The 27503-nt window shown below is 46.0% G+C and overlaps 1 protein-coding gene across 3 annotated transcripts in view; it reads left to right on the forward strand.

The window, feature by feature from the left end:
* The window catches only part of unc13d (unc-13 homolog D (C. elegans)), a 276077-nt gene that overhangs the window by 47630 nt on the left and 200944 nt on the right, over nt 1-27503 (forward strand). For 2 of the 3 annotated variants that reach the window (XM_041217092.1, XM_041217093.1), the window contains exons 5-9: nt 3599-3706; nt 5052-5111; nt 5589-5655; nt 7731-7929; nt 8630-8674. In XM_041217092.1, the coding sequence (XP_041073026.1) occupies nt 3599-3706; nt 5052-5111; nt 5589-5655; nt 7731-7929; nt 8630-8674 (479 nt within the window). The remainder of the gene's footprint in view (nt 1-3598; nt 3707-5051; nt 5112-5588; nt 5656-7730; nt 7930-8629; nt 8675-27503) is intronic. The other variant, XM_041217094.1, reaches the window with a different exon arrangement.

Here is a 27503-nt window from a genome sequence, read left to right on the forward strand (position 1 = left end):
AAACTCCTGTCTATTACTCCCTCTGCCTCCCAAATGATCCGAAGTTCATCCAGCTCCAGCTCCAGTTCCCTAATTCGGCTTCTAAGGAGCTGTAACTGGATGCACCTTTTGCAAGTGTAGTCATCAGGGACAATTGTGCTTCCCACATGCTGCATTCGGAGCACTCGACTGCCCCAACTGCTGCCTCCGTTACCTACTCCTAATTTACTTAAAGGACTTTACCCGGCCCTACCCACTAGGAGCAAGCTCGTCCTCAGCCTCTGCTCGCCTAAGCCTCTCGAGCCAAAGCCTCAAGCTCCACTGCCTCAAGCTCCACACCTTCACTGGGCCACTCACATACTGGCCGCTCACATTCTGGCCGCTCCTCTTCAGCTTCCCCTCCTTTTATTTTCAAGCTCCGCGCTCTTTTTCAAATGACCTGCCTTCAAGCTCCGCGCTCTTTTTCAGTTGGGTTTTTAATGGCTTTAAATGGCTTTTTAATTGATGGAGGGCACGGCACCGACACGCGCATGCGCCCGCCGACCTGAAGATTTCACGCATGTGGGATGACGTTAGGACGCCCACCCAACATCTTCTCATGCTACGCACACGCCCACTCTCGAGGTGTAAAATTCTATCCACAGTGTGCAGATTAGACCTGGTTGGAGCAGGTCTGAACTTTGCAGAGTCCTTTGGAGAGGTAGGATACCCTTTGGATATGGTCCCTGGACATCCTTGGTGGAGGTCAGGTGCCCTTTGGGAGAAGTAATGTGCCCTTTGGGACTGTTAAAAGTGGACTTAAGTGCGTAAAAAGTGCATAAGCTCATTTGAGGAACTGTCAAGTGTTGAAGGCAGCTGTCAAACTATAAAGGAATTTAAAACTCCTATCCTTTAAATCTTTGATAATAAACTGTGTGGAGTGTTAATAAAAACCTTGCCATTTCACTCTATTTGTTGCCATAAGCCTGAGGGCTTTCATTACTGGATTTGTGCTTGGTTTCACAATCTTCCATTATCACTTCCATTTTATGGGTTGATTGACAGCTTCAAGTGGTTTTATGCCCCATCCATGCTACCTCATACCCTCTACCCATCCTCATGGCCTCTCATACTCTCCTTGAAACCTATGGCCCATACTCTACATGCTGACTGTCCTTGATTAATCCCTGCCTCTCCAAGTGTAGATTAATTCTGTCCCTCGGAATTGCTCCCAATAGTTTCCCCACCACTGAAGTTAGACTGACTGGCCTGTAGTTCCCTAGTTTATCCCTATCTTTCTTCTTGAATAACGGTACCACATTGGCTGTCCTCCAGTCCTCTGGTGTCTCTCCTGTGATCAGAGAGGTATTAAAAATTATTGCCTGCACCCCTGCTATCTCCTCCCTTGCCTCACTCAACAGCCTGGGATACATTTCATCCGAGCCTGGAGATTTATCTACTTTTAAGCCTGCCAGACCACTTAGAACCTCCTCCCTTTCTATGCTCATTTCTTTAATTATATCACAGTCCTTCTGCCTGATTTCCATACCCACGTCATCCCCCTCACTTGTGAACACCGACACAAAGTATTCATTTAGAACCCTATCTACACCTTCCGGCCCTACACACAATTTATCACTATGGTCCTTAATGGGCCCTACTCTTTCCCTAGTTATTCTCTTACTTTTAAGTACTTGTAACATAATCTTGGATTTTCCTTTATTTTACCTGCCATTGTTTTTTCATACTTCCTTTTTGTTCCTAATTTCCTTTTTAAGTTCCCCCCTACACATTCTATACTCCTCTAGGACTTCCGCTGTTTTGAGCTCTCAGTATCTACCACAAGCTTCCCTTTTTCTCTTTACTCAATCTTGTTTATCCCTCGACATACAGGGTTCCCTGGTTTTGTTGGTCCCACCCTTTGCTTTACTGGAATATGTTGGCCCTGTACTCTCCCTGTTTCCTTCTTGAATGAGTCCCACTGCTCTGACGCAGATTTACCTAAAAGTAGCTGCTCCTAGTCCACTCTGGCCAAATCATATCTGATCTTATTAAAATTGGCCTTCCCCCAATTTAGAGCTCTGATTTCCGGCCCATCCTTGTCCTTTTCCATAACAACCTTGAATCTAACGGAGTTATGATCACCATCTGCAAAATGCTCCCCCATTGATACCTCTACCACTTGCCCGGCTTCATTCCCTAAAATTAAGTCCAGGACTGCCTCCTCTCTTGTAAGACCTTCTACATATTGGCTTAAAAAGCTCTCCTGGGTGCATTTTAAGAATATTGCTCCCTCTAAACCTATCACATTATGTCTAACCCGGTTAACGTTGAGGAAATTGAAATCCCCCACTATTACTACCCTATTGTTTGTACACCTCTCTGAAATTTGCCTATATTATCTTCTATTTTGCTCTGACTGTTTGGGGGCCTAAAGTACACTCCCAGCAATATGATTGCTCCTTTTTTGTTTTTAAGTTCTGCCCATATGTCTTCACTTGAGGAACTTCCTAAGACGTCATCCCTCCTTACTGCTGTAATTGATTCCTTGATCAATATTGCAATACCCCCTCCTCTTTTACTTCCTTCCCTGTCTTGCCTGAAGACCCTATATCCTGGAATATTGAGCTGCCAATCCTGCCCCTCCCAACCATAATTCAGTGACAGCAATAACATCATACTTCCATGTGTTAATTTGTGTCGAGCTTCTCAAGTGTTGTTGGAGCTGCACTCATCCAGGCAAGTGAAGAGTATTCCACCACACTCTTGACTTGTGCCTTGTAGATGGTGGACAGGCTTTGGAATTCCCAGCCTCTGGCCTGCTCTTGTAGCCATAGTATTTATATGGCTAGTCCAGTTCAGTTTCTGGTCAATGGTAACTGTCAGTATGTTAATGATGGGGGATTTAATGATTGTGATGACATTGAATGTCAAGGAGAGATGGGTAGATTCCCTCTTATTGGAGATTGCCTGGCACGTGTATGGCATGAATCTTACTTGCAGCTTATTAGCATTAGCCTGGATATTTTCCAGGGTTTGTTGCAAGTGGGCATGGACTGTTGCAGAACCTGATGAAGCAGCTGAAGATGGTTGGGCCTAGGACACTACCCCAAGGAACTCCTGCAGTGATATTCTGGGGTTGAGATGACTGACCTCCAACAATCACAACCATCTTCCTTTCTGCTAGGTATGACTTCAACTGGTGGATAGTTTTCCCTCTGATCCCATTGAGTTAAATTTTGTTTGGGCTCCTTGATGCCACAGACAGTTAAATGCTGCTTTGATTAAGGTCAGTCACTCTCATCTCACTTCTGGAATTCAGCTCCTTTGGAGGAAGGAAAGGGAATACCCACTACCCCCCTCTAGCCCATCTTTTCCCCCACCCCCATTGGCTATGCCCCACCCACCCCACCGTATCCCTGCATGCCCATTTTCAGGGACAATCGTATTTCTGGGTAGCTGAAGTGGGGCATTCACAAAAGCACCTGCCAACAGGAGCCATTGGACGGTGAAAAGAAGCAGGATTTGTCCAGGTGCTGAATTTTTCTTGCTCTGAAAGCAAGACCTATGAACATTTTGCAGCATTACAGTCTGACTAGATGTTCAGAAGCTGACTCTGGTGTTATTCTGTTTCATGCAGTTAAACCTGTTGTATGAAGAAGCCCTGTACACCTTTGTTCATCGCAGTGGTAAGCCTTCAGCGTCCCACAGCACAGACAAGAATGAGCTCCTTCATTACCTGAAGAATGTGAGTAAACTAACTGAACACATCTCTCTTCCTCAACAGATAGCTATTCAAATACATTAATGTACAGTTCCCTATGGCTCCAGTGGGTAAAAAGAAAGACTTGCATTGATAAAGTGTTTTTCACAACCTCAGGACGTTCATGGCACTTTATGGCTAATTGTAGGAAATATGGCAGCCAATTTTCACACAGTGAGATCTCACAGACAGCAATTCAATAAATGACCAGATGTTTTTGTGATGTTGATTGAGGGATGTAGAGATGTAGATCGTGCCTTTATTGCTGCCCCAAGATTTTCTGGGCTGAGGGTTGAAGGGGTAAGAAAACTGAGCACTGACCTGCAACTGACAAGGAAGCAGGCCAGTCAGAGCCTATGAAATAAGGTGAGAAGGCTCACACCACCTGTTACACCGCTGACCTTATTTAAGGACAATTGGGACTTTACCCCCTTAGCGAGGCCCCACAGAACCTGCCAGGGAAGGCAATGATTCAGCATTTCCTGGCTGCAGTCTAATTTGTGGCCTGATGGTTGCACTCCCATGGGACATATGGTCCCCAGAACCCCAGAGAAAATGAATTTCACAGATTCTGTGATCACTACAACTGTTGATAATCTTTAAATTCATCATTGCTGTAAACTGTGCTTTATGTATGTAGGATCCTATGCTGAAAAGTACTACATATTATAGAATTACACTAAAATCTTTGTTATCTGGAATACTGTAGGAATGGGTGGTGCAGGGTAAACAAGAATGCCAGTTAATGGGGAGTTACATTATTTTGTACACAAGACAAGATGCAGCATACCTTTGTTCAGGCACAATAGCCAAAATTGACCCAATAATTTAATATTTTCAGTGTAAAGCCTAAGAACAGCTTCTGCAGATTTACAATCTATTGTTATTAGTATAGTTTTTTTTAAAAGAATGCATTATCTGAATACTGAAAATGATTGGTTTTTAAAAACAATCAAACTGCCAAAAATTCCGGTTACTAGAGAATTCCAGTTGATAGACCAAAGTTTACCAAATATGGATTTCAAGGCACAGAAACAGGCCATTCATAATTAATGCTGGGTACACATGCAGTTTATGCTCTGATCTGCTCACGTCCTGCTGCACTTTCAGTGCGACCTCTTGTCTTCAGATGTCATAAGGACTGAATGTCGTATTCAAACTGATTATGCAGTTTCCAGAATGAAAAACCTGCACATTAAGTAAGCAAACAATCATTAGGGAAATGCAAAGAATTTCTAGTGTCTCATCTGGACTCTTGAACTGTGAACACTGACAGAATGAGCTTTCCCACAATAACCTGTTTGACAGTTTCTTGCCCCTCTCTTTCTAGGCTTTCCAGATGGACCAAGAAGAACACAAAGTTATGCTGGAGCAGGTCAAACGGCTGAAAGTGAGCTGAACGGCCTCAAAAGCTCTATTTATGGGCATGATTACAGTTTAGGGTTTGTTTGTTGTAACATTTATCACTACTTCCTAAAAGGGCACTTTGTAAGGTATGTGAAATACAAAGTGGGTAAGGTAATAGGAAGTTGTTATGGTGAAAGTTACACGGGATAGCAGACTGAGTAAGTCAGAGGTATAGAGTATACCAGAACATTTACATGGGGGATGTGAGATTATTATAGTGTGGAATGAGGAAATTATTACAGTGAGAAGATGTAAGAGAGTGATATTGATGGATGTGGGGTACTTCGTAGAGGAATACAGTGACGGATATGTGATATTGAAGACAAAGTCACAATGAGGGCATTCCAAATGTTTTCATAAACTGTTACAATTTTGGGCAAGGTCTATTATAATTTGAAAGTTATTCTGCTGTGGCAATTATATTGAGGTTCCTCTTGGTTTCTCTGTGCCTCTTCCACAGCCACCCACTGTCTTCCTGAAGATAATAGTAAAGGAAGCCCAAGGAATTCTGGCCAAAGATGCAAATGGTAAGTATGTCTGTTTGCTTCATGTGGGCAGCAATAGAGCAAGACCTGTTATAGTCTTCAGGCTAAAGAGAATTAATTAGATAATGCATCACCCTCCAAGGTAACCGTATTTCTCCTAAGAAGAGTTGAAGGGCTGTCCTGTTGGTGTATGATATGCACCATGTTATACAAGTCAGTAAGAAGCAAGTGGCAGCAACATGAGTCAAATCCCATTCAGGCAAAGTTTGGGCTGGACATGGGACTCAAGATTACCCTTAATGGATAGAGTCTCCGCTTTGGGTTCAATTGGTGATTCTAGCACAAATCGTGCTCAAAATTGCTCAAGTTTTGAAAAGTGTTTCTTCTTTAAGCTTCTGCTCAAACCTATTTGCTTTTGCCAATTGCAGTATCTGCCATGAATCAGCATAGTCAAAGAACACTTTAAAACAGTTTATTTTTGAAAAATTTCTTTAAAAAATATTCCTTGATATATTTATACCAAAGAATAAGCATTTAAAATCAGTATCAATTCATCATCTTTGAGTAACCTGATTTTAAGTGACTGAAACTGCCTTTAAAAAGAATAAACAAAACTATTTTCTAGTTATATTGGGGTACTGTAGTCAGTTCCTTAATAATTATTTTATAAATTCATTTAATAATTTTCTAAGCATATCTGTTAGTATCCTATTCCCTCAATTTTAGAAGCTTCCTCAAAGGTTCACAAAGGACATAATTAACAAACTCCCAATGGTGATTAATTCACCCTGAGGCTGTAGCCGGTTTTGTGAACAGGATCTGTTGCTAGTGCTGCTTTTAAAACTAATGCAAAAGATTGCTGAAACTTGATTTGCACCAATTGCAATTTACACTTAAAACTCCATGATCCACTGCACCAGTTACACCGATATTGGGCAAAACATGGCAAAAAAAACAGCGCAAACAAACGGAAACTCTAGCTCCATGTTATGCTCTTGTGCTTGTCCTTTATGTGTTGTCCTTCAAGGCGCTCCCCTAGTTGAAGATGTAAGTGTACTTTCAAAAGTTGTGCTTTCTGTCACATGACAACAGGCCACAGAACTGACACTGGCATGAGTGTCAACTAGTCATCCCAGTGCCACTGCAGTCATGTCACTTCTGGAGGGCATCTTGCTATGATGCTCATTGGCCTTTTTAAACATAGAACAGTGGACAATCTTGAGAAATCAGAATCCCTCCCTCATGGTGGACTGTGACCATTCTCTAAGCAAGCTGAAGTCATCCATGACTACAAAACATGAGCAACAGTGTGAGCATTCAGTAACTGAGATATCTGCCACAGATAACACTAGGGTTACCATGTTCTCACACAGACAAGCAACAGGTCAACCTCACTATCTCTTCTTCCATGTTGTCTATGGACATCTGTAAGATTACCTGTTTGATAAGAGTCTTCTAACAGCATCCACTGTAAAGCATTTGACCTGTTGCCTCAGACAGCCTAGAAGGCACACCCTTGAATTTTGAATCCTGTTTCAGCCTTTAAACCTCCTGTCAAATCTCCAATGGAAGGGAGAATTGAGGAGGTGTATAATGGGCAGCTGATCCAGTATTGTTCATTCTACATGATTCCCCCAAAGGGTAAAATTATCCCCTTGATTTCAACTCAAGGAGATATGGGTCAGAGGATCAACACTGAGGATGTTGTATTCGGACAAACAAGAGAAGAACATTTTTAGAGGATCGCTGATAAAACAAAAAGATAAGGTAGAGAGTGACAGAGAGAAAGCTGTTGGTGGCTACAGTGAAGGTAGCCACCAACAGCTAACTGGGAAATACCCTGACAAATGGAGTGGGGTTAAAATCAGGTGGATTTTACTATGGGCAGGCGATCCCCTCTAAAGGTGGTACAGGTAAACATTGGTCCCACCTGCCAAAATGACAAGTCTTTTCAGGTATCCTGCCCAGGTATGTGAGGAAGGGCGTGTATGAGATTGTAGGAGATTCTGAAGTGCAATCAGATTTTTTCGACTGTGATCGCTCTGGTATGCTTACCATGAATCAAGTTATACTCAACCTCTTCTAATTCAAATGTTCTCATTGAATTTCTTGTCTAGGTTTCAGTGACCCTTATTGTTTGCTGGGAGTGATGGTTACTGAAGAACACCAAGAAGAAGAGGCCAACAGAACAGACAGTCCCCTGCCCAGGAGACGACAGAAAGCTGTAGTGAAAGATTCAATCCCTCAAGATCAAATTCAAAGAACAGAAGTCAAGAAGCAGACCCTGAATCCCATTTGGAATGAAACGTTTCTCCTGTGAGTGTCAATATTGCTACATTAAGTCACTGCAAGCTGCCCTAGTCTATCTCCCACGGTGTTGTACATAGGAGATTGGGGAGTTGGTGGGTGGTGTGGTATCTTTGTTCAGTATTCCTAATGCTAGTCCATTCTTGTGTCAGCAGGCTTTTTGATTATACAGGGCATTTGATCCTGCCCTTACTCCCTCCCTCACATGCTCAGACTTGCCAGCTGTGTCACCACACAGCTGGAACCCTGGCTGATTTTACCCCTCTCTGACATTAAGGGAATTTCTCTTGCCACCCAACTCCTCACCACCCACCCCCTCCCCAACCCACCCCCAACTTGGATAGAGTCAGACCTGGATGGACCCTAACAAGTATAGCAAAGTCAGTCAGATGGTGCTTCTACTTATTGCTTCACTATGGGACAGACACATCAGCAGAATCAACCAGTTAAAGAGGCTGTGGGAAGGATTCAGAGAATGGCAAAAAAATCAATCCAGGCTCTGGTTAATTGAGGCGTGGATAGAGGATGAGTTAACTCTATTATGAAAAGACAAAAGTTCTATGCCAATGACAGTGAAATGTTTGCTGTAACCCAGCAGTGTTAACCTTCGTACTGACCATATTGGTTATATTACTCTTTATTGATTGACTGGAAGACTGGCCTCAATTCCAAGCTCTGCCATTAATAATTATGGCCTCTTTTGTTACAGGAAAGTCGAAGATTTCCATCACACTGAACTGCACATGGACATGTGGTGGGTATTCTGAACCTGGAGCTACTGTGCTAGGAATGTGTTGAGTGTATTTTAGCAGAAGGAGGTCCTTAGGATTAATATAGTTGAAAAATCATTGGACCAACAGAGAAGGCCATTCGACCCATTGTGAATGAGCCAGGCTTTTGTTAATTTTGCTAATCCCACTGTCCTATGCTCTCTCTCCATAGTCCTGCCTCTATCCTAAACTAATTCCATTGCCTTATGCTTTTCCCATCATCCTGTATCAATCCTGAACTAATCCCACTGACCCACTCTCTCCCCATAGCCATGCATCAGTCTCAAACTAATCATGTGGAGAAAACTATTGACAAGGACTTGATGGATTGAGTGGCTTGTTGGTGTACCATAACCTTCTGTATTAATGGATCATTGAATACAATGTGGTAGTAATGCATGACTGTGAGGCTCCTCATCCATATCCATATCTGATGGGTTTGTGAGGTCATTGATGGGAAGATAAAGACACCATTTAATCAGGTAGCTGATACTGCCGGCACCTTTGTAGTCAAATGGCGATATTGGTGTTAAATCATCACTTGCCATTATCATCACTAGGACCTATTTTGTGTTGTTGAATAGTCATAGGTCACTTGGCCTGCTGATGTCTTGGCAGCAATAAGGTGGAACAGGAAAACTGATTATAGGGAAACTAACCAGAAGTAGAAAAATTAAAAATATGAATAACTTGTCTGTCGAGTTCAATTATTTAAATGGTGTTGCAGCAGGGGTGCAGGGTATACTCTAGATTTAAACAAACCAATGATAGGGGAAGGCATTTAGGTAGAACATTACTACACTAGGGTTATCAGGACATTCCTGGAAACTGTGCATTGATGGTACAGTCTTCCTCTTAAGTAAAACTGTACATCAACAACTATAACAACCTATACTTATATAACACTTTTAACATAATGAAACGTCCCAAGACACTTTACAGAAGCATTATAAAATACAGTATGACACTGAGCCACATAAGGAAGTATTAAGTCAGATGACCAAAAGCTTGGTCAATGAGGAAGGTATTAAGGAGTGTCTTAAGAGAGGAAGGTGAAGTAGAGAGGCAGAGAGTTTTCGGGAGGGAATTTGAGAGCTTGGGGCCTAGGCAACTGAAAGCATGGCCACCAATGATGCAGCAATTATAATTGGAAATTCACAGTAAGCCAGAATTAGAGGAGCGCAGATATCTCAAAAGGGTTGTGAGGTTGGAGATGATTACAGAGATAGGGAGGCGTGAGGCAATAAGGGATTTGAAAACAAGGATGAGAATTTTAAAATCAAGATGTTGCTGGACCTGTTGCTAAAACTTTTGAGACACCTTACCCTAGAAAGCCTTACTATTGTCTACCTCAAGCCTGCTCAATATATGTGTTATGATTCCTACAGTTCCACACTCTATAAGATTTGCCTTATTGCCAACCTCATAAATAGGGCCTGAGCCATTTGCAAGTTTTATGCTGAAATAGGGTGCATCAAAGCTATCCTTTGGGATAATGGCTACCCTGATCAGATCATTGCTCACTGTATATTGCACAAACTCATAAATGGACCTTCAGGACTTTTGGTCCTGAACAGTGCCCAGTAAGGGTAAGGTGTCTCAAAAATTTGAGCCACAGGTGAAGCAAGCCATTGCACACTGTTACTTGCAGCAACATGAGTTGTATCCTCCACTAACATGATGCTGCCATCAAGTCAAAAAGACACTCTGCTTATCACACAAATGAAGAATGTGGTATATGAATTTCAGTGCCGACGTGATGCCAGGTATATAGGCTGTATGTCCCAATAATTGGTGGATCATATCAAATAGTACGTCCCTTCAGCTGTCCGCAACAGGCAAAATACCGACAGGACCCAAGAAGTCCGTGCTTGCTAAACTCAAAGCTTAGTGTCCAGGATTGGACAATACCTGCTAAACAACCCTGATTGTGCTAAGAATTACACTGAAAACCAATTTAAGATTGTCAGCTGGGCTCGTAGTGTGGCTCACTTACATGTGCTAGAAGCCACATATAATCACACACAGGGCTCTGTCCTTTGTAGACAGAAAGAACATGTCCACACTTTGCACCTTTTTCAACTAAACAAAAACTTAGGGAATTTCCTGGTTCATTTTCCAGGGCAATGCCTTGACCAATCAAAGTCGACATGCCCAGTTTGAACTTGAACAAAGCTGGGCAGTTAACTGTTTCATGCTGCATTCTCCATGGCAACTCATCCACCAATCAGAGTCCACTTGCCAACCAATCAGCACTCGCTTCACATGCAGAATAAATTGTTGCTCCCCGTTACTGTTGGCAATTTCGTACGAGTTATCCTGATAAGTAAAAGACGAAAAGCTTTGATATCATCTACCTTATTTACAGCAATATGCATTAAATTTGAATTGTGACTTCTTCTTCATCCCAGACTGGCCACTTATGTCTCTGTAACATTGCCTGTTGCTGTCCCTGCCCATGATTTGCTGACGCAGCCACCTTCATGTTGTTGTCACCTTTACATTCGCCAGTTCTAGTTTTCTCCTGGTCACCTTCCCACATGTCACCCTCCATAAAATATAGCCAACCCAATATCGTGCTGTGGATGTGCGGTTCTGCTCATCCCTCATTCCTGTATTCCCTGGCATACATCCCTATACTCACAGATCTACATTCCTGTACTCACTGACATACATCCCTGTACTCCCTGACCTACATCCCTGTACTCCCTGACCTACATCCCTGTACTCCCTGACTTACATCCCTGTACTCACTGACTTACATCCCCGTACTCCCTGACCTACATCCCTGTACTCACTGACCTATATCCCTGTACTCTCTGACCTACATCCCTGTAATCTCTGACCTACATCCCTGTAATCTCTGACCTACATCCCTGTACTCCCTGACCTACATCCCTGTACGCACTGATCTACATCACTGTACTCCCTAACCTACATCCCTTTACTCACTGACCTACATCCCTGTACTCCCTGACTTACGTCCCTGTACTCATTGACCTACATCCCCGTACTCCCTGACCTACATCCCTGTACTCACTGACCTACATCCCTGTAATCTCTGACCTACATCCCTGTAATCTCTGACCTACATCCCTGTACTCACTGACATACATCCCTGTACTCCCTGACTTACATCCCTGTACTCTCTGACCTACATCCCTGTACTCAATGACCTACATCCCTGTACTCACTGACCTACATCCCTGTACTCCCTGACCTACATCCCTGTACTCCCTGACCTACATCCCTGTACGCACTGGCCTACATCCCTGTACTCACTGACCTATATCCCTGTACTCCCGGACCTACATCCCTGTACTCCCTGACCTACATCCCTGTACGCACTGACCTACATCCCTGTGCTCAATGACCTACATCCCTGTACTCCCTGACCTACATTCCTGTACTCACCGACCTACATCCCTGTACTCACTGACGTACATCCCTGTACTCCCTTACGTACATCCCTGTACTCACTCACCTACATCCTGTACTCTCTGACCTACATCCCTGTACTCAATGACCTACTTCCCTGTACTCCCTGACCTATATCCCTGTACGCACTGATCTACATCACTGTACTCCCTGACCTACATCCCTTTACTCACTGACCTACATTCCTGTACTCACTGACCTACATCCCTGTACACCCTGACCTACATCCCTGTACTCCCTAACCTACATCCCTGTACGCATTGACCTACATCCCTGTACTCACTGACCTACATCCCAGTACTCCCTGACCTACATCCGTGTACTCACTGATCTACATTCCTGTACTCACTGAAATACATCCCTGTACTCCCCGACCTACATCACTGTACTCCCTGACCTACATCCCTGTACTCTCTGACTTACATCCCTGTACTCACTGACTTACATCCCCGTACTCCCTGACCTACATCCCTGTACTCACTGACCTACATCCCTGTAATCTCTGACCTACATCCCTGTAATCTCTGACCTACATCCCTGTACTCACTGATATACAACACTGTACTCCCTGACCTACATCCCTGTACTCTCTGACCTACATCCCTATACTCAATGACCTACATCCCTGTACTCCCTGACCTTCATCCCTGTACGCACTGATCTACATCAATGTACTCCCTGACCTACATCCCTGTACTCACTGACCTACATCCCTGTACTCACTGACCTACATCCCTGTACTCACCGACCTACATCCCTGTACTCCCTGACCTACATCCCTGTACTCCCTGACCTAGATCCCTGTACGCACTGACCTACATCCCTGTACTCAGTGACCTACATCCCTGTACTCCCTGACCTACATCCCTGTACTCACCGACCTACATCCCTGTACTCCCTGACGTACATCCCTGTACTCCCTTACGTACATCCCTGTACTCTCTGACCTACATCCCTGTACTCACTGACCTACATTCCTGTACTCCCTGACGTACATCCCTGTACTCCCTTACGTACATCCCTGTAATCTCTAACCTACAACCCTGTACTCACTGACATAGATCCCTGTACTCTCTGACATACATCCCTGTACTCTCTGACATACATCCCTGTAATCCCTGACCTACATCCCTGTACTCACTGATCTACATCCCTGTAATCTCTGACCTACATCCGTGTACTCACTGACATACATCCCTGTACTCCCTGACCTACATCCCTGTACTCCCTGACATACATCCCTGTACACTCTGACCTACATCCCTGTACTGACTGACATACATCGCTGTACTCCCTGACATACATCCCTGTACTCCCTGACCTACATCCCTGTACTCACTGACATACATCCCTGTACTGTCTGACCTACATCCCTGTACTCCCTGACATACATCTCTGTACTCCCTGACCTACATCCCTGTACTCCCTGACCTACATCCCTGTAATCTCTGACTTACATCCCTGTAATTTCTGACCTACATCCCTGTAATCTCTGACCTACATCCCTGTAATCTCTGACCTACATCCCTGTAATCTCTGACCTACATCCCTGTAATTTCTGACCTACATCGCTGTAATCTCTGACCTACATCCCTGTAATTTCTGACCTACAACCCTATAATCTCTGACCTACATCCTTGTACTCACTGACCTACTTCCCTGTACTCACTGACCTACATCCCTGTACTCCCTGACCTACATCCCTGTACTCCCTGACCTGCATCCCTGTACTCACTGACCTACATCCCTGTAATCTCTGACCTACATTCCTGTACTCCCTGACCGACATCCCTGTACTCTCTGACGTACATCCCTGTAATCTCTGAACTACATCCCTGTACTCACTGACCTACATCCCTGTAATCTCTGACCTACATCCCTGTACTCTCTGACATACATCCCTGTACTCATTGATCTACATCCCTGTAATTTCTGACCTACATCCCTGTACTCCCTGTTCTACATCCCTATACTCTCTAACCTACATCCCTGTACTCCCTGAACTACATCCCTGTAATCTCTGACGTACATCCCTGTAATCTCTGACCTACATCCCTGTAATCTCTGAATTACATCCCTGTAATCTCTGACGTACATACCTGTACTCACTGATCTACATCCCTGTACTCTCTGACCTAAATCCCTGTACTCACTGACCTACATCGCTGTACTCACTGACCTACATCCCTGTAATCTCTGACCTACATTCCTGTACTCCCTGACCTACATCCCTGTACTCTCTGACGTACATCCCTGTAATCTCTGACCTACATCCCTGTACTCACTGATCTACATCCCTGTAATCTCTGAACTACATCCCTGTACTCCCTTATGTACATCCCTGTACTCACTGAACTACATCCCTGTACTCACTGACCTACATCCCTGTACTCCCTGACGTACATCCCTGTACTCCCTTACGTACATCCCTGTAATCTCTAACCTACATCCCTGTACTCACTGACATAGATCCGTGTACTCTCTAACATACATCCCTGTACTCTCTGACATACATCCCTGTAATCCCTGAACTACATCCCTGTACTCACTGATCTACATCCCTGTAATCTCTGACCTACATCCCTATACTCCCTGACATACATCCCTGTACACTCTGACCTACATCCCTGTACTGACTGACATACATCGCTGTACTCCCTGACATACATCCCTGTACTCCCTGACATACATCCCTGTACACTCTGACCTACATCCCTGTACTCCCTGACATACATCTCTGTAATCTCTGACCTACATCCCTGTAATTTCTGACCTACATCCCTGTAATCTCTGACCTACATCCCTGTAATCTCTGACCTACATCCCTGTACTCCCTGACATACATCCCTGTACGCACTGATCTACATCACTGTACTCCCTGACCTACATCCCTTTACTCACTGACCTACATCCCTGTACTCCCTGACATACGTCCCTGTACTCATTGACCTACATCCCCGTACTCCCTGACCTACATCCCTGTACTCACTGACCTACATCCCTGTAATCTCTGACCTACATCCCTGTAATCTCTGACCTACATCCCTGTAATCTCTGACCTACATCCCTGTACTCACTGACATACATCCCTGTACTCCCTGACTTACATCCCTGTACTCTCTGACCTACATCCCTGTACTCAATGACCTACATCCCTGTACTCCCTGACCTACATCCCTGTACGCACTGATCTACATCCCTGTACTCACTGACCTACATCCCTGTACTCACTGACCTACATCCCTGTACTCACTGACCTACATCCCTGTACTCCCTGACCTACATCCCTGTACTCCCTGACCTACATCCCTGTACGCACTGGCCTACATCCCTGTACTCACTGACCTATATCCCTGTACTCCCGGACCTACATCCCTGTACTCCCTGACCTACATCCCTGTACGCACTGACCTACATCCCTGTGCTCAATGACCTACATCCCTGTACTCCCTGACCTACATTCCTGTACTCACCGACCTACATCCCTGTACTCACTGACGTACATCCCTGTACTCCCTTACGTACATCCCTGTACTCACTCACCTACATCCTGTACTCTCTGACCTACATCCCTGTACTCAATGACCTACTTCCCTGTACTCCCTGACCTATATCCCTGTACACACTGATCTACATCACTGTACTCCCTGACCTACATCCCTTTACTCACTGACCTACATTCCTGTACTCACTGACCTACATCCCTGTACACCCTGACCTACATCCCTGTACTCCCTAACCTACATCCCTGTACGCATTGACCTACATCCCTGTACTCACTGACCTATATCCCAGTACTCCCTGACCTACATCCGTGTACTCACTGATCTACATTCCTGTACTCACTGAAATACATCCCTGTACTCCCTGACCTACATCACTGTACTCCCTGACCTACATCCCTGTACTCTCTGACTTACATCCCTGTACTCACTGACTTACATCCCCGTACTCCCTGACCTACATCCCTGTACTCACTGACCTACATCCCTGTAATCTCTGACCTACATCCCTGTAATCTCTGACCTACATCCCTGTACTCACTGATATACAACACTGTACTCCCTGACCTACATCCCTGTACTCTCTGACCTACATCCCTGTACTCAATGACCTACATCCCTGTACTCCCTGACCTTCATCCCTGTACGCACTGATCTACATCCCTGTACTCACTGACCTACATCCCTGTACTCACTGACCTACATCCCTGTACTCCCTGACCTACATCCCTGTACTCCCTGACCTACATCCCTGTACTCCCTGACCTAGATCCCTGTACGCACTGACCTACATCCCTGTACTCAGTGACCTACATCCCTGTACTCCCTGACCTACATCCCTGTACTCACCGACCTACATCCCTGTACTCCCTGACGTACATCCCTGTACTCCCTTACGTACATCCCTGTACTCTCTGACCTACATCCCTGTACTCACTGACCTACATTCCTGTACTCCCTGACGTACATCCCTGTACTCCCTTACGTACATCCCTGTAATCTCTAACCTACAACCCTGTACTCACTGACATAGATCCCTGTGCTCTCTGACATACATCCCTGTACTCTCTGACATACATCCCTGTAATACCTGACCTACATCCCTGTACTCACTGATCTACATCCCTGTAATCTCTGACCTACATCCGTGTACTCACTGACATACATCCCTGTACTCCCTGACCTACATCCCTGTACTCCCTGACATACATCCCTGTACACTCTGACCTACATCCCTGTACTGACTGACATACATCGCTGTACTCCCTGACATACATCCCTGTACTCCCTGACCTACATCCCTGTACTCACTGACATACATCCCTGTACTGTCTGACCTACATCCCTGTACTCCCTGACATACATCTCTGTACTCCCTGACCTACATCCCTGTACTCCCTGACCTACATCCCTGTAATCTCTGACTTACATCCCTGTAATTTCTGACCTACATCCCTGTAATCTCTGACCTACATCCCTGTAATCCCTGACCTACATCCCTGTAATTTCTGACCTACATCGCTGTAATCTCTGACCTACATCCCTGTAATTTCTGACCTACAACCCTATAATCTCTGACCTACATCCCTGTACTCACTGACCTACATCCCTGTAATCTCTGACCTACATTCCTGTACTCCCTGACCGACATCCCTGTACTCTCTGACGTACATCCCTGTAATCTCTGAACTACATCCCTGTACTCACTGACCTACATCCCTGTAATCTCTGACCTACATCCCTGTACTCTCTGACATACATCCCTGTACTCATTGATCTACATCCCTGTAATTTCTGACCTACATCCCTGTACTCCCTGTTCTACATCCCTATACTCTCTAACCTACATCCCTGTACTCCCTGAACTACATCCCTGTAATCTCTGACGTACATCCCTGTAATCTCTGACCTACATCCCTGTAATCTCTGAATTACATCCCTGTAATCTCTGACGTACATACCTGTACTCACTGATCTACATCCCTGTACTCTCTGACCTACATCCCTGTACTCCCTGACCTACATCGCTGTACTCACTGACCTACATCCCTGTAATCTCTGACCAACATTCCTGTACTCCCTGACCTACATCCCTGTACTCTCTGACGTACATCCCTGTAATCTCTGACCTACATCCCTGTACTCACTGATCTACATCCCTGTAATCTCTGAACTACATCCCTGTACTCCCTTATGTACATCCCTGTACTCACTGAACTACATCCCTGTACTCACTGACCTACATCCCTGTACTCCCTGACGTACATCCCTGTACTCCCTTACGTACATCCCTGTAATCTCTAACCTACATCCCTGTACTCACTGACATAGATCCGTGTACTCTCTAACATACATCCCTGTACTCTCTGACATACATCCCTGTAATCCCTGAACTACATCCCTGTACTCACTGATCTACATCCCTGTAATCTCTGACCTACATCCCTGTACTCCCTGACATACAGCCCTGTACACTCTGACCTACATCCCTGTACTGACTGACATACATCACTGTTACTCCCTGACATACATCCCTGTACTCCCTGACATACATCCCTGTACACTCTGACCTACATCCCTGTACTCCCTGACATACATCCCTGTACACTCTGACCTACATCCCTGTACTGACTGACATACATCGCTGTACTCCCTGACATACATCCCTGTACTCCCTGACATACATCCCTGTACACTCTGACCTACATCCCTGTACTCCCTGACATACATCTCTGTACTCCCTGACCTACATCCCTGTACTCCCTGACCTACATCCCTGTAATCTCTGACCTACATCCCTGTAATTTCTGACCTACATCCCTGTAATCTCTGACCTACATCCCTGTAATCTCTGACCTACATCCCTGTACTCCCTGACCTACATCCCTGTACGCACTGATCTACATCACTGTACTCCCTGACCTACATCCCTTTACTCACTGACCTACATCCCTGTACTCCCTGACTTACGTCCCTGTACTCATTGACCTACATCCCCGTACTCCCTGACCTACATCCCTGTACTCACTGACCTACATCCCTGTAATCTCTGACCTACATCCCTGTAATCTCTGACCTACATCCCTGTACTCACTGACATACATCCCTGTACTCCCTGACTTACATCCCTGTACTCTCTGACCTACATCCCTGTACTCAATGACCTACATCCCTGTACTCCCTGACCTACATCCCTGTACGCACTGATCTACATCACTGTACTCCCTGACCTACATCCCTTTACTCACTGACCTACATCCCTGTACTCCCTGACTTACGTCCCTGTACTCATTGACCTACATCCCTGTACTCACTGACCTACATCCCTGTACTCAATGACCTACATCCCTGTACTCCCTGACCTACATCCCTGTACGCACTGATCTACATCCCTTTACTCACTGACCTACATTCCTGTACTCACTGACCTACATCCCTGTACACCCTGACCTACATCCCTGTACTCCCTAACCTACATCCCTGTACGCATTGACCTACATCCCTGTACTCACTGACCTACATCCCAGTACTCCCTGACCTACATCCGTGTACTCACTGATCTACATTCCTGTACTCACTGAAATACATCCCTGTACTCCCTGACCTACATCACTGTACTCCCTGACCTACATCCCTGTACTCTCTGACTTACATCCCTGTACTCACTGACTTACATCCCCGTACTCCCTGACCTACATCCCTGTACTCACTGACCTACATCCCTGTAATCTCTGACCTACATCCCTGTAATCTCTGACCTACATCCCTGTACTCACTGATATACAACACTGTACTCCCTGACCTACATCCCTGTACTCTCTGACCTACATCCCTGTACTCAATGACCTACATCCCTGTACTCCCTGACCTTCATCCCTGTACTCCCTGACCTACATCCCTGTACTCACTGACCTACATCCCTGTACTCACTGACCTACATCCCTGTACTCACTGACCTACATCCCTGTACTCACTGACCTACATCCCTGTACTCCCTGACCTACATCCCTGTACTCCCTGACCTAGATCCCTGTACGCACTGACCTACATCCCTGTACTCAGTGACCTACATCCCTGTACTCCCTGACCTACATCCCTGTACTCACCGACCTACATCCCTGTACTCCCTGACGTACATCCCTGTACTCCCTTACGTACATCCCTGTACTCTCTGACCTACATCCCTGTACTCACTGACCTACATTCCTGTACTCCCTGACGTACATCCCTGTACTCCCTTACGTACATCCCTGTAATCTCTAACCTACAACCCTGTACTCACTGACATAGATCCCTGTACTCTCTGACATACATCCCTGTACTCTCTGACATACATCCCTGTAATCCCTGACCTACATCCCTGTACTCACTGATCTACATCCCTGTAATCTCTGACCTACATCCGTGTACTCACTGACATACATCCCTGTACTCCCTGACCTACATCCCTGTACTCCCTGACATACATCCCTGTACACTCTGACCTACATCCCTGTACTGACTGACATACATCGCTGTACTCCCTGACATACATCCCTGTACTCCCTGACATACATCCCTGTACACTCTGACCTACATCCCTGTACTCCCTGACATACATCTCTGTACTCCCTTACCTACATCCCTGTACTCCCTGACCTACATCCCTGTAATCTCTGACTTACATCCTTGTAATTTCTGACCTACATCCCTGTAATCTCTGACCTACATCCCTGTAATCTCTGACCTACATCCCTGTAATTTCTGACCTACATCGCTGTAATCTCTGACCTACATCCCTGTAATTTCTGACCTACAACCCTATAATCTCTGACCTACATCCTTGTACTCACTGACCTACTTCCCTGTACTCACTGACCTACATCCCTGTACTCCCTGACCTACATCCCTGTACTCCCTGACCTTCATCCCTGTACTCCCTCACCTACATCCCTGTAATTTCTGACCTACATCGCTGTAATCTCTGACCTACATCCCTGTAATTTCTGACCTACAACCCTATAATCTCTGACCTACATCCTTGTACTCACTGACCTACTTCCCTGTACTCACTGACCTACATCCCTGTACTCCCTGACCTACATCCCTGTACTCCCTGACCTGCATCCCTGTACTCACTGATCTACATCCCTGTAATCTCTGACCTACATTCCTGTACTCCCTGACCGACATCCCTGTACTCTCTGACGTACATCCCTGTAATCTCTGAACTACATCCCTGTACTCACTGACCTACATCCCTGTAATCTCTGACCTACATCCCTGTACTCTCTGACATACATCCCTGTACTCATTGATCTACATCCCTGTAATTTCTGACCTACATCCCTGTACTCCCTGTTCTACATCCCTATACTCTCTAACCTACATCCCTGTACTCCCTGAACTACATCCCTGTAATCTCTGACGTACATCCCTGTAATCTCTGACCTACATCCCTGTAATCTCTGAATTACATCCCTGTAATCTCTGACGTACATACCTGTACTCACTGATCTACATCCCTGTACTCTCTGACCTACATCCCTGTACTCCCTGACCTACATCGCTGTACTCACTGACCTACATCCCTGTAATCTCTGACCTACATTCCTGTACTCCCTGACCTACATCCCTGTACTCTCTGACGTACATCCCTGTAATCTCTGACCTACATCCCTGTACTCACTGATCTACATCCCTGTAATCTCTGAACTACATCCCTGTACTCCCTTATGTACATCCCTGTACTCACTGAACTACATCCCTGTACTCACTGACCTACATCCCTGTACTCCCTGACGTACATCCCTGTACTCCCTTACGTACATCCCTGTAATCTCTAACCTACATCCCTGTACTCACTGACATAGATCCGTGTACTCTCTAACATACATCCCTGTACTCTCTGACATACATCCCTGTAATCCCTGAACTACATCCCTGTACTCACTGATCTACATCCCTGTAATCTCTGACCTACATCCCTATACTCCCTGACATACATCCCTGTACACTCTGACCTACATCCCTGTACTGACTGACATACATCGCTGTACTCCCTGACATACATCCCTGTACTCCCTGACATACATCCCTGTACACTCTGACCTACATCCCTGTACTCCCTGACATACATCTCTGTACTCCCTGACCTACATCCCTGTACTCCCTGACCTACATCCCTGTAATCTCTGACCTACATCCCTGTAATTTCTGACCTACATCCCTGTAATCTCTGACCTACATCCCTGTAATCTCTGACCTACATCCCTGTACTCCCTGACCTACATCCCTGTACGCACTGATCTACATCACTGTACTCCCTGACCTACATCCCTTTACTCACTGACCTACATCCCTGTACTCCCTGACTTACGTCCCTGTACTCATTGACCTACATCCCCGTACTCCCTGACCTACATCCCTGTACTCACTGACCTACATCCCTGTAATCTCTGACCTACATCCCTGTAATCTCTGACCTACATCCCTGTAATCTCTGACCTACATCCCTGTACTCACTGACATACATCCCTGTACTCCCTGACTTACATCCCTGTACTCTCTGACCTACATCCCTGTACTCAATGACCTACATCCCTGTACTCCCTGACCTACATCCCTGTACGCACTGATCTACATCCCTGTACTCACTGACCTACATCCCTGTACTCACTGACCTACATCCCTGTACTCACTGACCTACATCCCTGTACTCCCTGACCTACATCCCTGTACTCCCTGACCTACATCCCTGTACGCACTGGCCTACATCCCTGTACTCACTGACCTATATCCCTGTACTCCCGGACCTACATCCCTGTACTCCCTGACCTACATCCCTGTACGCACTGACCTACATCCCTGTGCTCAATGACCTACATCCCTGTACTCCCTGACCTACATTCCTGTACTCACCGACCTACATCCCTGTACTCACTGACGTACATCCCTGTACTCCCTTACGTACATCCCTGTACTCACTCACCTACATCCTGTACTCTCTGACCTACATCCCTGTACTCAATGACCTACTTCCCTGTACTCCCTGACCTATATCCCTGTACACACTGATCTACATCACTGTACTCCCTGACCTACATCCCTTTACTCACTGACCTACATTCCTGTACTCACTGACCTACATCCCTGTACACCCTGACCTACATCCCTGTACTCCCTAACCTACATCCCTGTACGCATTGACCTACATCCCTGTACTCACTGACCTATATCCCAGTACTCCCTGACCTACATCCGTGTACTCACTGATCTACATTCCTGTACTCACTGAAATACATCCCTGTACTCCCTGACCTACATCACTGTACTCCCTGACCTACATCCCTGTACTCTCTGACTTACATCCCTGTACTCACTGACTTACATCCCCGTACTCCCTGACCTACATCCCTGTACTCACTGACCTACATCCCTGTAATCTCTGACCTACATCCCTGTAATCTCTGACCTACATCCCTGTACTCACTGATATACAACACTGTACTCCCTGACCTACATCCCTGTACTCTCTGACCTACATCCCTGTACTCAATGACCTACATCCCTGTACTCCCTGACCTTCATCCCTGTACGCACTGATCTACATCCCTGTACTCACTGACCTACATCCCTGTACTCACTGACCTACATCCCTGTACTCCCTGACCTACATCCCTGTACTCCCTGACCTACATCCCTGTACTCCCTGACCTACATCCCTGTACTCAGTGACCTACATCCCTGTACTCCCTGACCTACATCCCTGTACTCACCGACCTACATCCCTGTACTCCCTGACGTACATCCCTGTACTCCCTTACGTACATCCCTGTACTCTCTGACCTACATCCCTGTACTCACTGACCTACATTCCTGTACTCCCTGACGTACATCCCTGTACTCCCTTACGTACATCCCTGTAATCTCTAACCTACAACCCTGTACTCACTGACATAGATCCCTGTACTCTCTGACATACATCCCTGTACTCTCTGACATACATCCCTGTAATACCTGACCTACATCCCTGTACTCACTGATCTACATCCCTGTAATCTCTGACCTACATCCGTGTACTCACTGACATACATCCCTGTACTCCCTGACCTACATCCCTGTACTCCCTGACATACATCCCTGTACACTCTGACCTACATCCCTGTACTGACTGACATACATCGCTGTACTCCCTGACATACATCCCTGTACTCCCTGACCTACATCCCTGTACTCACTGACATACATCCCTGTACTGTCTGACCTACATCCCTGTACTCCCTGACATACATCTCTGTACTCCCTGACCTACATCCCTGTACTCCCTGACCTACATCCCTGTAATCTCTGACTTACATCCCTGTAATTTCTGACCTACATCCCTGTAATCTCTGACCTACATCCCTGTAATCCCTGACCTACATCCCTGTAATTTCTGACCTACATCGCTGTAATCTCTGACCTACATCCCTGTAATTTCTGACCTACAACCCTATAATCTCTGACCTACATCCCTGTACTCACTGACCTACATCCCTGTAATCTCTGACCTACATTCCTGTACTCCCTGACCGACATCCCTGTACTCTCTGACGTACATCCCTGTAATCTCTGAACTACATCCCTGTACTCACTGACCTACATCCCTGTAATCTCTGACCTACATCCCTGTACTCTCTGACATACATCCCTGTACTCATTGATCTACATCCCTGTAATTTCTGACCTACATCCCTGTACTCCCTGTTCTACATCCCTATACTCTCTAACCTACATCCCTGTACTCCCTGAACTACATCCCTGTAATCTCTGACGTACATCCCTGTAATCTCTGACCTACATCCCTGTAATCTCTGAATTACATCCCTGTAATCTCTGACGTACATACCTGTACTCACTGATCTACATCCCTGTACTCTCTGACCTACATCCCTGTACTCCCTGACCTACATCGCTGTACTCACTGACCTACATCCCTGTAATCTCTGACCAACATTCCTGTACTCCCTGACCTACATCCCTGTACTCTCTGACGTACATCCCTGTAATCTCTGACCTACATCCCTGTACTCACTGATCTACATCCCTGTAATCTCTGAACTACATCCCTGTACTCCCTTATGTACATCCCTGTACTCACTGAACTACATCCCTGTACTCACTGACCTACATCCCTGTACTCCCTGACGTACATCCCTGTACTCCCTTACGTACATCCCTGTAATCTCTAACCTACATCCCTGTACTCACTGACATAGATCCGTGTACTCTCTAACATACATCCCTGTACTCTCTGACATACATCCCTGTAATCCCTGAACTACATCCCTGTACTCACTGATCTACATCCCTGTAATCTCTGACCTACATCCCTGTACTCCCTGACATACAGCCCTGTACACTCTGACCTACATCCCTGTACTGACTGACATACATCACTGTTACTCCCTGACATACATCCCTGTACTCCCTGACATACATCCCTGTACACTCTGACCTACATCCCTGTACTCCCTGACATACATCCCTGTACACTCTGACCTACATCCCTGTACTGACTGACATACATCGCTGTACTCCCTGACATACATCCCTGTACTCCCTGACATACATCCCTGTACACTCTGACCTACATCCCTGTACTCCCTGACATACATCTCTGTACTCCCTGACCTACATCCCTGTACTCCCTGACCTACATCCCTGTAATCTCTGACCTACATCCCTGTAATTTCTGACCTACATCCCTGTAATCTCTGACCTACATCCCTGTAATCTCTGACCTACATCCCTGTACTCCCTGACCTACATCCCTGTACGCACTGATCTACATCACTGTACTCCCTGACCTACATCCCTTTACTCACTGACCTACATCCCTGTACTCCCTGACTTACGTCCCTGTACTCATTGACCTACATCCCCGTACTCCCTGACCTACATCCCTGTACTCACTGACCTACATCCCTGTAATCTCTGACCTACATCCCTGTAATCTCTGACCTACATCCCTGTACTCACTGACATACATCCCTGTACTCCCTGACTTACATCCCTGTACTCTCTGACCTACATCCCTGTACTCAATGACCTACATCCCTGTACTCCCTGACCTACATCCCTGTACGCACTGATCTACATCACTGTACTCCCTGACCTACATCCCTTTACTCACTGACCTACATCCCTGTACTCCCTGACTTACGTCCCTGTACTCATTGACCTACATCCCTGTACTCACTGACCTACATCCCTGTACTCAATGACCTACATCCCTGTACTCCCTGACCTACATCCCTGTACGCACTGATCTACATCCCTTTACTCACTGACCTACATTCCTGTACTCACTGACCTACATCCCTGTACACCCTGACCTACATCCCTGTACTCCCTAACCTACATCCCTGTACGCATTGACCTACATCCCTGTACTCACTGACCTACATCCCAGTACTCCCTGACCTACATCCGTGTACTCACTGATCTACATTCCTGTACTCACTGAAATACATCCCTGTACTCCCTGACCTACATCACTGTACTCCCTGACCTACATCCCTGTACTCTCTGACTTACATCCCTGTACTCACTGACTTACATCCCCGTACTCCCTGACCTACATCCCTGTACTCACTGACCTACATCCCTGTAATCTCTGACCTACATCCCTGTAATCTCTGACCTACATCCCTGTACTCACTGATATACAACACTGTACTCCCTGACCTACATCCCTGTACTCTCTGACCTACATCCCTGTACTCAATGACCTACATCCCTGTACTCCCTGACCTTCATCCCTGTACTCCCTGACCTACATCCCTGTACTCACTGACCTACATCCCTGTACTCACTGACCTACATCCCTGTACTCACTGACCTACATCCCTGTACTCACTGACCTACATCCCTGTACTCCCTGACCTACATCCCTGTACTCCCTGACCTAGATCCCTGTACGCACTGACCTACATCCCTGTACTCAGTGACCTACATCCCTGTACTCCCTGACCTACATCCCTGTACTCACCGACCTACATCCCTGTACTCCCTGACGTACATCCCTGTACTCCCTTACGTACATCCCTGTACTCTCTGACCTACATCCCTGTACTCACTGACCTACATTCCTGTACTCCCTGACGTACATCCCTGTACTCCCTTACGTACATCCCTGTAATCTCTAACCTACAACCCTGTACTCACTGACATAGATCCCTGTACTCTCTGACATACATCCCTGTACTCTCTGACATACATCCCTGTAATCCCTGACCTACATCCCTGTACTCACTGATCTACATCCCTGTAATCTCTGACCTACATCCGTGTACTCACTGACATACATCCCTGTACTCCCTGACCTACATCCCTGTACTCCCTGACATACATCCCTGTACACTCTGACCTACATCCCTGTACTGACTGACATACATCGCTGTACTCCCTGACATACATCCCTGTACTCCCTGACATACATCCCTGTACACTCTGACCTACATCCCTGTACTCCCTGACATACATCTCTGTACTCCCTTACCTACATCCCTGTACTCCCTGACCTACATCCCTGTAATCTCTGACTTACATCCTTGTAATTTCTGACCTACATCCCTGTAATCTCTGACCTACATCCCTGTAATCTCTGACCTACATCCCTGTAATTTCTGACCTACATCGCTGTAATCTCTGACCTACATCCCTGTAATTTCTGACCTACAACCCTATAATCTCTGACCTACATCCTTGTACTCACTGACCTACTTCCCTGTACTCACTGACCTACATCCCTGTACTCCCTGACCTACATCCCTGTACTCCCTGACCTGCATCCCTGTACTCACTGACCTACATCCCTGTAATCTCTGACCTACATTCCTGTACTCCC

The sequence above is a fragment of the Carcharodon carcharias genome, chromosome 22 (assembly GCF_017639515.1).
Source record: "Carcharodon carcharias isolate sCarCar2 chromosome 22, sCarCar2.pri, whole genome shotgun sequence".
In the NCBI taxonomy this organism is placed as follows: Eukaryota; Metazoa; Chordata; class Chondrichthyes; order Lamniformes; family Lamnidae; genus Carcharodon; species Carcharodon carcharias.